This window comes from Ornithodoros turicata, chromosome 7 (genome assembly GCF_037126465.1).
Source record: "Ornithodoros turicata isolate Travis chromosome 7, ASM3712646v1, whole genome shotgun sequence".
Classification (NCBI taxonomy): Eukaryota; Metazoa; Arthropoda; class Arachnida; order Ixodida; family Argasidae; genus Ornithodoros; species Ornithodoros turicata.
Window position 1 is genome coordinate 50,068,891 of NC_088207.1, and position 13,056 is coordinate 50,081,946.

General features: G+C 45.9%; 1 protein-coding gene across 1 annotated transcript; it reads left to right on the forward strand.

Moving 5' to 3' along the window:
* The first annotated feature begins 871 nt into the window (after positions 1-871).
* Positions 872-11,934, forward strand: LOC135401435 (excitatory amino acid transporter 3-like). The gene is made up of 10 exons (XM_064633850.1): positions 872-1,094; positions 6,829-6,872; positions 7,114-7,324; positions 7,598-7,793; positions 8,572-8,738; positions 9,818-9,944; positions 10,034-10,267; positions 10,761-10,955; positions 11,017-11,151; positions 11,473-11,934. The coding sequence occupies exons 2-10, from the start codon at positions 6,840-6,842 to the stop codon at positions 11,630-11,632; spliced, it is 1,458 nt and encodes a 485-aa protein (XP_064489920.1). The 5' UTR covers positions 872-1,094; positions 6,829-6,839; the 3' UTR covers positions 11,633-11,934.
* The last annotated feature ends 1,122 nt before the right edge of the window (positions 11,935-13,056 follow it).

A 13,056-nucleotide genomic window follows, 5' to 3' on the forward strand; every position in this document is an offset into this window, starting at 1 on the left:
CCACGCCCATTTCGTAAAACAGCACCAGGTTTAAATATTGCTACACAACGCCCTCTGTCATTATAAATACACTGCTCGTCGCTATGATGAACTTCACTCGAGTCTCCTAATGCACGGCTGAAACAGAATTTGTAGCGTTCACCGCGCTACAACAAGGCAGCGGAGTCACACGCGCCATGCACGTACAGCTCGCATCGGACTTAACTTGAACGTCATTCCGGCCTGCTGACGCTGATGGTGCTTAGTGGAAATAACAGCGGAGGGTGTTTTGTTCATCTATTTGCAGTTAGAGGGGTGACCCTCGTTATGAATGCGGTGTTTTTTGCCATAGGCGCTGCCTGAGTGGCTCCCCAGAGAGTCTTCCCTCTTCGTGGGCTGGAGCGGTGTTCATGCTAACTCTGACGCGAGCCGTACGACCGGCTCTTGCCACATTAGAGGGGGGGGGGGGGGCAGCTTGCGATATTTGTATACCAGAATCGAACAAAAGGAACTTGGAACTTAGCCCAAGTTACTTCAAAAAAGTTAGCTAACGAAGGATCCAGTTCCTCAAGCAGTTAGTGGAATTCAAAATGCAACGAGTTAAGTTAAAAGTTACCGTGAGAAGTAGCTTAGTTACAGTAACGAGTTACCCCGACACTGATCCCGAGTCAGCTGGAAGTAGCACACGCGTTGCAACGCTAGCAGCTAACGCAAAACATTATTACCTTCTCCTATCAATAACAACACCACCTGGTTCCTCGCGGAGTGCAAAACAAACATCCACCTCGCTCTAATATTCCAAGGTCCCTCCAACGGCAAATGTTATGCTGCAACCGAAAACGGGTGTTTGCGTAACACTTTTGAGATGTACGCGCGTTGGAAAGCGTGTCCTTGGTGGTACTTGCAAGATGGCCGCCACCCGCTTTGCCGGCGCAACACGAAGGAGCAGCCCTCACCCATCGCTTCCGCAAAAGAAACTCAAAAACAAGCGTTCTTGACTCCTGGGACGGTACCGAGCTTTTTCTAGCCTCAAGCAGCGCCGCAGTGGCTGCCTGGGCGCCGACAACCTATCTTCGCCACATACAGATATATCGGGATAAAAAAAGAGGACACTGGTAAGTGCTGACAAGATTTTTTTGCTTTGCTACCAATTAGGGCAGTGGTCTATTGTGTGCAGACAGGTTTTGGGGGTGACCGCTGAGATTTCTAACGTGGTTCCGAACTGTGTGAGTGCGGGTTGTTGATAGGTACAACTTGACGGTTCTACTGCGAGAAAGGGGAGTGGTGGTGGTGGTGATAGGGCTTGCCGTTGCCGGCCTCACGTATGTGGGCAACGTCACGACTCACGCCCTGGGGGAATGTGCGTCCTGGGCCGACTTCTAAGGGAACTGTGCCGACATATGTCTGAAAGCGTCTGAGGAAAACGAGAAAGGGGAGCGTGGTGTGTCGCGCGTTACGTTTTCCATCGCTGCTGATGACAGTGGGGCTGTTTCGTTCCCGTTTTCTCTCTCTCTCTCTTTTTTTTTTTTTTTTTTTTTTTTTGTCCAGCGAGATTGAGTACGAAATAACTTGCAAGCTGCGTTATTCAGAAAGCTGCATGAGAAATGTCGATGTAAGAAAGGAAAACAAATAACTGTTCTTTTTTTTTTTTTTTTACCAGAACGCAACGAAATCAACTCAGTTCAATTTCTCCATATTTTTCAAGATTAACTTATTAACATATCAACTTGCAAAAGTAACGAAAGCACTAAAATAGCATGTTGATCATATAGACACGTGCCATTCGTAAAATACAACAAGGCACACGGACGGACCACACGGAAACAGAGCTGAACGCTGTCTTAGTTCCGTCTGTCTGCCTTGTCATGTGGTTTAAATATGTACACAAATTGCGTATGGCATACGTGCCGCAAAAAGCGCAGTTTAAATTGTGTGTCGTACAGTATGAGTTTGCGTTTGAATATGTATAAAAGAAGGACGAAGTTGAATTCGTCACCTGACGAATTCTGCTACACCCACAAAGAACGACAAGGCACAGTCACAGGGGTAGGAACGCACAGCGCTTCGAAATCATGCTGTGCCCAATGGCGGTGCGTGCTGCGGCATATCAATGACCCGTTAAAGCAACAAGTGTCGCGAGTAAACAATGGTACCATGTAGACGACGTCCATGTATTGTCGTCAACGACAGCCATCCGTTCCCTTTAAAGCTTTTCCGCTCTCTTCGTTCATAGCGCACAGACGGTGCCGCCCCCATTCGGCTGCGCATCAAATCATGTAGCGCACACAACTCACAACGTATAATATTGCAATTACTGCACTGTAATCACCATAAAGCCATTTAGATCAGCTCCTAAAGATATCAAGATAACAGTTTACGAGTCGTATGTTCGCCCGATCTTGGAATATTCTAGCGCAGTATAGGGCCCATCTGATATTGGTCTTCGGAATAAAATAGAAAGGGTACAAAATCAAGCTGCAAGATTTGTTACGAACAATTACTCTCAGGATGTCAGATCAGCAGATTCAAAAACAGCCTTGGGCTGGACATCACGGGAAAAATCGCCGCAAGGCGTCTCGGTTGAAACTTTTTTTACGACGTGTACTATGGACACACGGGTATTAGCCGGTACGATTATTTGCGAAGTCCCCATTTTATCTCGGAAGGGCTGGATCACGCATGCAAGGTCGAGCCGCGTCACCACTGGTCGTCGGTCTTTAAGGATCCATTTTTCGTGCGAACCATATCAGAATGGAATGGACTTCCAGGGGACCTAGTTGCCACCCAACTGTAGAAACAGGTTCTCGAGGAACCTTTGTTTATTTATGTCTGAATCTTCCTGATACTTAGACGGTACTGAGTTTGTGTTAGCTAGATATAGTGATTGGCATCGTTGTTATCAGTTGTATTTCCCTCTCCCCTACACAATCCCACAGGAAGTGGAGAAGTAGGGTATACATTGAATAAATAAATAAACGCTGTTATACTGTAACGCTGAAAAACATGTACTACGCTGAAAAACATGACAGAACTTTCTGAAAAGTTCCACTATGTTTTTCGTTAGTAGTCAACATGAGCTGTTGCGTTACGTTTTTCCTTTTCGCACACATCGTCATTACAGATAATATATCCACGCACGAGCACTCGCCAGCTTCGTTTCTCTGCATAACATATGGCTCGCTCGCAATCACTTCTAGAGCTCGATTTCTGGGAGCTCTTTATCGCTTCGCGTGAGTCCTATTTCCGAGACCTTCCGCCGTACTACATCCACTCGAATTCCGCCAAGTATGTGAGATATAGCAGCGCAGAGTTTAGGAGCCTCTCCTTGCTCTCAATCGCACGATATCCAGAAGAGTAACACTAATCAACAGTCTCTCAACAACCCATATTTGTATGTTGTATTCCTCATGGAATAACAACAGTGTATTTGTTGTTGTTGTCTTCATGGAAGTAGCACAACAAGTTTCATTTACCATTTCATTCTACCATTCTGTTGATATAGCATTTCATTAACTCAAAAGTTGAGCTGGTTGGAACAACATGCTACTTAAAATCGCTAAGACCCGTCATTTTATTTATTCCATTTATTCATCCCGCACTGGGGTTTTTTAGAGATTTTTAAATATTATAGTAGTTCATCACAGGGAATCTAGTGATGTTAATCGGAACTTCATCACGGTTTCGGTAAAAGGTGAAGATGTTAGAAATTCACTGCCAGAAACGTATCTACTGTTCATTTGTCCACCCCATTTAATCTCACAGGATTGCTGTAATGTGTGGATAATGTTACACGTGAGCACAGGCATATTTCCATTAAGTGCATCTTTTCTAAGTGATAAGGTGATCGCTCCTGGAGCCGTTGGCCGTGGCGAACCTCGTAGAACAGAGGCAGGACTTCCGGATTTCCTCCGGGTGTTCCTGTCCAGCACCGCGCGGTTTACAGGATGTGTTCTAAAGGGGCACTTTTTCACAGTCACCCCTCGCTGAGGGCTTGTACAAAAGCAATGGGCCGGAGATGCAGCGTGGGGGTCTCACACATCATCACCCTACATGTATATATGTGTGTGCGTGCTACAGGAGGCGGAACTATGGTTCCTGCACCCGTCACGTGAGAGTAGCAACCCTGTGCAGTCACCCACGGGCTTTCAAAGTTCCGAGCTGCTTGCGACGTCTGCAGACGAATCTCCACACGGTCTGACAGCATGTGAACACGTCCTTTTAACGCAGGCGGCTGGTAATTCTTATGAAAACAGAGCGCACCAAAATGGGAAGCTCCCTATTCACTCCGTCGTTTGTCTTCGAACTCGAGAAAGCCGTTGTTGGCCGGACAGACACGGCAGTTGACATCTTCTCGTAACGCGAGACGGTTCATGCCACGGCGAGGCGTAGTCTAATGTAAGTACGTTCCCGGTCATTTTTAAGCTTATCGTTGTACGTTTCTTTTTGCAGATCTAGTGAGTGAAACTTGAGGTACCCAAGGAATCGAATGATTTTAAAGGATAAAGTTAGGGTCGAATCAGGCTCTGGCCTTCATTGAAGTTATCAGAAAAGGCTTGATGCACTGTAATAAGCATTCTAGAAACTCTCTGACGGGTTCTGCCGTCTCATGCAGCTTAAAACGACGCCCTTACCAAGGTGCGTGAGAAAACGCCTTTGTTTAAGACTGATTTACACTCTGCACTGACAAAGTGCAACGGAACATCAATATTGGCGCGCTCTTGACATAAACGCTGAGATATGAAACGATCTCATTCCTGACACCAGACTATGGTCTGCAGATTGCCCTAGAGCCGGAGTAGCACTCTTGAAATGCTCTCTCAAACCCTTGTTCGAGCTGGCTTCGCTAGTTTTCCATGGATCTTCAGGAGGACTGTCGCGAAGCTACCTACGCACGCTACAGATCTCTAGCTCCAGACACTACACACTATACTGCACGTCATTACGTGCGCTCTCACTTTCTCTGTGGAGGAAGCACGAGGTTCCATGAAAGTATATAGTGACTGTCATGATGCCAAACGATAGCGCTGTTTTGCTACTTGGTAAGAGACCAAAAGCCATACGCTCTGTATTCCTCCTAAATACCGCTCGTTGTGCGCAGAGCCAGACCCTTCGACACTTGTAGTCCATGCCTGCATAGCGTTCGTGTTCCCTTCATTAAACGAAATCCTATGCCATGTCGGGGATCTACAAGTGGTATTCGATATGGCCCCTTGCCTTGTTCTTGTGCACAGACAGACCACCCGCTTCACTTTGCCGTCTTCCGCGAGGTTCCGCCATGTGCTATGCCGTTTCCTGTCTCCCCCTGACACTTATGCTGCTACAGAAATTGGCTCTGAAATGGGCTTAATTGCGCCGTATGTCGTTGCTTAAAGTGATGTGAACTGACAAATGAGCTTCGTTAGCTACCGAGTCGGCCGTTTCCCAGCGCACTTTCCATGAGAACTGTTATGTGAGAACTAGTTCATGTGGATATGTTTGCGAGGCGTGCAAACATAAATGGAAAGTCTCCATTTTGTCATTTTGTTTTTCTTTCAGTCGCGTTTGGGAACAGACTTCCATATGTCACATCGAGAGCGGAGATGTCTGTTTGCCGCGGTGTCGGCCATTGTCATAGAGCTGGCGTTGAGATCTTGCTCCAGTGTGGTTGGGCAATTATGGTTTGGCACAAGTTGAAAATAAAACTGCCCGTTTTGGGAATCAATAGAGCGTAATTGGTACGTGAATGCTCGTACATCAGTCTCGTACTTGAAGATTGTACATAACACGGCAACAGCGGTGTAGTAAAAAAAAATCGTGAGTAGTGCACTCTTAAAAATGAACTTGACTGAAATGACACTTATGAATGAACTTGAAATGAAAATGACACTTATGCTGTTCATAACTGTCACAAAAAAAAGCGTACGCCTCTCGTATTCAGCAAATCAGGGCAGATAACGATATCATTCGAGATTATGGTTGGCTAGGAGCGTGCTATGCGGTGGATGTTCATTTCTAAGAGTGTGGGCTATCGCACAAAGAGCCAGCCATGTTTTTCCTCTTCTTACCTGTGCTAGCGAAATAGCTATAACTAGTCAAATAACTATAACAGACAAACTGTTTATTTTTTTTTTTTTTTCAACCATTTTAGCACCTTATTTGACATGTCTAGCGACACAACACATACACGTTTATGATGAAATGGGCAACGCGAACTAAGGACGTATGTATAGTAATTTGCGAAGGCAAACAGACATAAACTACAATAGAACCGGCAATGCGGAGAAGCCGAAGACATTGAAGCAGAAGACATCTTGCTTCGTTGTGTTCGCTATTGCTCACATAGATGAATTCACCGTGTTGATCTGCATCCCGCATGTCTACGTATTCAACGTGACGACGGAATGTTCCGGCTCCGCCCTACATTTGTTCCTATAGGCTACGTGCAATAGCTAGCATTACTCTACGTCACAAGTAGTGCACCAACACTGAAACTACAGGAGACCTATAAGCGGCACCTGGTCGCGCCGCGGCATGATTTCTCCGGCGGAGTAATTCTGTTTGGGTTGGCGGACTACATTTCTTGCCTTTCTTACTTTGAACATTATCATATGCTCTTGGTCATTGGTCTTGAGGGAGCTGTTGAGGAACTGGCCGGTTCAGTTTAGACGAGAAGCTTCCGTAGCCCTTGCCAGATTTCTTACGGACATCACTGCATTCCGGCATATAGAGACTTCTGAATGTTAACACTTAATTTTCCTTTCTTCTTACACACACACATACACACGTGCTGGCTCTGGTGATGTGGAAGCGAATACCTCTTTGTTTTGGCACCTATCGTAATGTGACCTAACTGTCCACATTCTTTTCCAGAAACTAAAAAAATGGATACAAGACAAACAAGCCGCAAGGAACAGGTCAGTTCTATGCATATGGTTCATATAGTTATAGTTAGCTATAACTGTGGGACGTGCACTGCTGAGGACTTCTGTTGTCGTTCGTGTGCCATGGTTCTTTTGAACTCAATGTGTTTGCAGTTTCCTCAATACAGTGTGCCACATCTCCAAAGTATTGTCAAAAAATTTCGTACAAAAAACGGCTCTTCTTATTTCTGTGACACTGAAAGAACAATTTCTTATTTCACTTTTCTTTTTCCAGGTGATGGATCTTATAAGGACGTCACTTCGGACAAACCTCCAATTGACGCTTAGCATCGTTGCAATCGTCCTGGGAGTGATCATTGGCTACACAGTAGGCATTGCAGAACCAAGCGATGATGCCGTCACTCTCATATCCGTGCCAGGGGAGATTCTGCTTCGCATGTACAAGATGTTGACTTTGCCCCTGGTTGTATCTTCTGTTATCTCAGGTACTGTACTGGTAATCTATTGAGTTACAGCGAGCGGAGACGTTAGTATTAGATACTATCAGAGACTGTCAGAGAAGACAGTGTCGAGTATTACCGGAAAGCTACCGGGAGTACCGCCAGCCTCGGCGCAACACCGTCCAGAGCTCGGTAAAATAAACCAGCACTGCTTCCGGCGCGATTATGTTAATACAGGAGCTGCTCCTTTGATGTAGACGCTGACGCTATCAATGCAGGAGTAGTTATATTGACGTGACATTTCAAATCGTTTTGCAGCTATGGCAAGAGTTCAGCTTCGTACAGCAGGACAGATGTTCTTGAGGATGATTTTCTACTACGTGTTCAGCACCTTCGCTGCCGCAGTTATCGGTATTATCATGGTCTCCATCTTTAGACCAGGAGAACAGATCATGGAAAGAGACGTCAGCAAGGTGGATGTTTCTGCATTAGACAGCTTCCTCGATTTCATCACGTAAGAGCAAGACCTTACAGCAGTATGGCATTTAACTTTAATAATTGCCATTTCTATTGTATACGAGAGCCATACGAGACTGTAAAACGTAGTTGTGTACGGATAAGCCCGCTGAACAAGTGTCGTATAATGAATGTGGCATTCAACTACTGTCATTCCGACAACGTCCGGTCAACTCGATTATGAGACTCACGAGATTTAAAACTTGTTTTTTAGTTTCCTTAAGGCAGCATGCCTTAAGGGTCCCATAACGAGTCCCTGAAGGTTGTAAAGGACCCCTACTTCAACCATCCCGTGTTTCAGGCGTGTTAGACTATTTCTATGGACATGTGGTTGACTGCGCGCTAATATTTGTTTCAAAGAACTCATTAGGACGCAAACTACTTTCAATAACGAGTCCCTGGTGGTTGTAAAGGGCCCCTACTGCAACATTTCCGTGTGTAAGGGGTTTTAGACTATTTCTATTTACATGTGGTTGACCGAGCTCTAGTATTTGTTTCAAGGAACACATTAGCACGCAAACTACTTTCAATAACGAGTCCCTAAAAGTTGTAAAGGACCCTCTTCCCGTGTGTCAGGGGTGTTACACTATTTTTCTTGATATGTTGTTGTCCGTGCACTAATGTTTGTTTCAAGGAACTTATTACGGCGCAAACTACTTTCAATAATCAGTCCCTGAAGGTTGTACAGGGCCCCTACTCCAACCTTTCCGTGTGCCAGCGCTTTTAGACTACTTTTATTGACATGTGCTTGACGGTGCACTAAAATTTGTTCCAAGGAACTTCTTCCCGGAGAACTTAATCCGAGCCTTCTTCCAACTGCATCGCACCGTCCGCTCCCTCGTACCACCAAAGGTCGTGCCAGTGAACGGCACGGATGCCAATTTTACCGACCAGCTGGTGGTGGAGAGGCATAAGGAGTTTTCGGATGGCATGAACATTTTTGGTACGTAAACGTCACGAAGTCTGTCTCGATTGTGTTTATTTTGTAAGACGGGCCCTTACGTATTTTTATCTCCGGTTGCCTTTTGCCCGTGTCGTTCTACCAGCTCTACTGCTCCTGTTATACTATACTGCGTGTTCTGTACGAATATCGTCCACACTTATTTGCTCCCTCAACTCAGCGCTGTGTGGCAGCCCGTGACGTCGAAGTGAAGCCAGTAGTGACACGCCCTCTACACTCTAAAAATAGAACCTCCCCACGTAGCACGTTGAAGCACGCATTGCACAGAATGATGCATTTATCACTTTTGAATTTGTGGAAAACGCGGGGCATACGCCTTTTCTGGACACTTACCATAACTATATAAGTGTTGTGAAAAGGCGCACGCCTCCAGTTTCCAACAAATCAACCAGTGATAAAAGTACGGTTCTGTACAATGGTTAGTCTTCAGCGTGCCATGCGGTGAAGTTGTGTTTTTTAGAAATGTCGCTTGAAAGCTTACGGCCCGACTGGAAGCTGTCTTACTCTGGAGTGCACCCTATGAAAAATAGGAGTGAATTGGCGAACCATTACTCAAGTCCCCTTAGTTGCAACTATACTGAATCCCTGAATCTGAAATTAGCTCCCCAGCACTGCAAACGGTCCCTAAACTACAGTGCATTTAGCCCAGAAAAGAAGTAATTGTCGTGACCATGCATCAACTTCCAAAAAGAACCAAAAGTACTCATTTTTTGTACTCCCTGTAAGGGACGCCTTTCGAGTGTAGGTGCATCCCGGGCAAAAACTAAAAAGAAACAATCTCGTTTTGATGACAATGCATTATCGTTCGATCACGCCACAATAATCACGCCTCTGTGGTGTTGTGTCATTTTCGTCAATTTCCTGTAACAACAACATAACAACTTTATTTTGAGATGATGAATGGGGAGGTAATTCGCCAGGGGCGCAATTGCCTATAGCTCCGCCCTCTTCTCATAACATCGTCATCATGTAAACGTGTGTTTGTTGTTGGTTTCAGTCCATAAGATCGTTGCAAACATTGCTCTTCATAGTTAGGGTAATTCCGCTTATTATTATTGTAGGAACGGTAGTCTTCTGTTCCGTCTTCGGTCTCGCCGCCGGGCACCTGGGCGAGACCTGCGAGGTGATGGTAGAGTTCTTCAGCCTCCTCAATGTCCTCTGCATGAAGTTAGCCTACATCGTCATGTGGTGCGTATAAACATCGCGTACAATATACGGCGCTTCTTCGTTCTTCGTTAATCTTCAGCGTTCAACCAGGGCTGATCCTTCTCTTTCAGGTACTTCCCCATTGGCGTTATTTTCCTCCTCAGTAGCGCCATTATCCGTGGTGACGAACTGGGTGAACACGTCGGTCACGTGGGCATTTATATCGCCACTGTTATGACAGGGTTGGCTTTTCACTCGATGGTCATTTTGCCGACCATGTACTACGCGATGGTACGCAAGAACCCTCTCATGTTTGCTAAGGATCTGCTACATGCATTCGTCACTGCCTTTGGGACTTCTGACAGGTAGGTCTCTGAATCTGTTGTGCTGTGTAGACCAATAACTGGTCTTGAGAACTCGCGGCGTTCGTGTCAAATTTACCCCGTGATGCAGAGCATTAATTGCTGATGTGTCTAGGAATGCAAAGGTTACGTAACGACGCAAAGATCCACCTTATCCACTTTGGAGCCTCTAAACAATAAGGAGCCGTCCCCGTGCATTGTGCAAAACATTGCTTGCGTTCTGGGCATGCCAGATCACAGGATCCCGGAGCGGTTGCGTACCGTATTCTAAAACTAAAAGGAAAAGTACATATAAGGATACCCAAGGGCAGTGTCTTGGGAAATACCGGAAGGTACAGGACGTAGATGCGTTAGTGGCAAACAAATTGCTGATGATGTGTGAGCTACTGTAGGGTGCTATAAGTACCTCTGAATGATACTGAGCAGTACCCATAGCACAGACACTTGCACTGCAGAACGCTGTATCGTTTCCTTTCGAACTTTCTGTATGGTTCAGTGTGGCGACGCTCCCCGTGACCTACATGTGCTTGGAGCAGAAGAACAAGCTGGATAAACGTGTGACCCGTTTCGTCATGCCCATCGCTTCTGCCTTCAACCTGGATGGAACGGCTCTTTATGTGGCCATAGGCACCGTCTTCCTGGCTAACCTTAGTGGCGTTCCAGTGGACTTCGCTCACTACCTTGCAGTGTGGTAAATATTTTTTTTTCCTGCGTTAGACGCAGGTAACAAAGTTTGAAATTCACTCTTTCAGCGTCTCAGCGACACTGACCAGTTTCGCCCTTCGTGGGATACCCAATGCCGGAGTCATCACTGTGATCCTTGTGCTCAAAGCCGGAGGTGTGGGACCAACAAACATTGGACTACTACTCGCTGTTGATTGGATCATGTACGTACCATAACAAATATCCGATATTTTCTGATAACATAATGGTTGCATGAGCATGAAAACGTCAGGAAATCTGTTTTATAAACGCTGAGCACCCAATACGAAGAAGGGTTCAGGGGACTCAATCGAAGAAAACACTAGAAAAAAGAAAGAAAAAATCTGTCTCGCGGATCAGTCTCGACTAGGCGAACGCACAATGAAAACAAGATTTTCCAACACAAGCATACCTAGCACTTGCGGGCGAGCAGATATGTTTGCTGAAAAGTAAACGAAACTTTGTTTACCTTCATGTTCCTTTTTATAACGTAAGTGTTTATGCAGGAACCGGTGCCGTACAGTAGTGAATGTGTTCAGCCAGGCCATTGCTACCGCCATCGTTCATACTTACGTCGAGGGAGAACTGAGGAAGAGGCAGGACGTCCTGGCTGACTGGGGTGAGGACGAAACGTGCCTTACGCGAAGAAAATACAGCGTACGATGAGCTCAAGCACCAGACGAACCATCATCAAACGTCATCACCTGCGGTCAAATCCATCCGTCAGTCTCCTGCATCTCATTTGTGTGCGCTTGTTTGTGGTTGCACGTTTCTTTAAGGAGTACACACGAGTACGTTTGAAATATATATGTGTCTTATGTACATAACATGCGCGGAAGATTCTGACAATAGAGTTGGGCTTTGAGTTTCTGACACTCACAGAGGTGACTCATTTTACCCAGGACATTTAGTTTCTGATTAAAGGAACACGTGCATTCTGAGACACGACAATAAATGTAGGCGTCTTGAACCCCTGTGCATTGTTGTGTCTAGTTACCAAGTACATCGTCAGATAAATTAGCGATGGTAACCAATAGAAGACCAGTGTTACTGGGCACCAAACATGAAGACCAGGGTATGGTTGTGGAAACACTCCTGGTTTCGGATGGAAAAGTTACGTTCCCTAACCAATTGTCCTCAGCAGTCAGCACAGTTCATACCCCTGGCTCCCCTGCATCTCGTCGAAAAAGGACATAAAAAACTTTCAATATCCTCTATGGTCCCTCCTGTCTCTGTGTCCTCTACTGTATAGTACGGCACCCAACTGGCTGGCCAAAGAGGTCGATGGGTACTCGTTAAAATGTGTTTGCAGCGTACGGAAGAGGCAAGATAGCTTAGGAAGAAGCGTGTGTATTGTCATCATGTAGGAGAACCATACTTAACCTTGGATGTGACTGTTGTCATCACGTAGTAGAACTACCTATGGAGGTAGCTCCCCTTTACACCGACGAAAACTGTATATTACATACCGGATAACAACGCTCAAAAGAAAGGATCGCTTGTTTTTTTTTTTTTTTTGTACGTGCCAGATCATGCGAACAATCGCTACGGAAGACAGCACAGCCCTAGTGCGCTTATTACTACTACACCTACTACTTCATCACGAACAAGGGGATGAGCCGAGGGAGGTAGACCAGCACCGAGTGCAGTCCACAAGCCCGTACAATTACTGCACACTGATGATGTGTGCACGTACTCCGGCTTCTCTCGCTGCCTGGAAGATAGCCATGCTCCCACCCCCTGGGCCACCGAAAGCTAACCGACGCTGGCGCATCCAAATTTGGAAGTTTATCAGTCAACAATGACAACTGCTTCCGCCGTGTGCGTCTATACCGCTGCTCCAGCTACCGGCAGCGGCTCCAGAGATCTTGCGGTGGCCCAATAGAACTGTTGGTAGCTCAAATATTTGCGCCGCCCTACTCCACAGTAAAGGCAGAATACGGCACTGCAAAACAAATAAAAATAAAAAAATAAAAAGATGCTACAGTTTCAGACATAACCGCAAGACGGAGAACCGTTGTACGACCTAAATCTGAAAACAGTGCAATCGGATGCCATGGGCCAGCTTCCACTGGAGACTGGTGCCATGG

Bases quoted from the DNA above. Each gene is read 5' to 3' on its own strand.
- LOC135401435 (XM_064633850.1), top strand. From the start codon at position 6,840: ATGGATACAAGACAAACAAGCCGCAAGGAACAG. The intron at 7,325-7,597 runs GTACTGTACTGG...ATCGTTTTGCAG, and splicing joins TGTATCTTCTGTTATCTCAG to CTATGGCAAGAGTTCAGCTT. The intron at 10,268-10,760 runs GTAGGTCTCTGA...TGTATGGTTCAG, and splicing joins GCCTTTGGGACTTCTGACAG to TGTGGCGACGCTCCCCGTGA.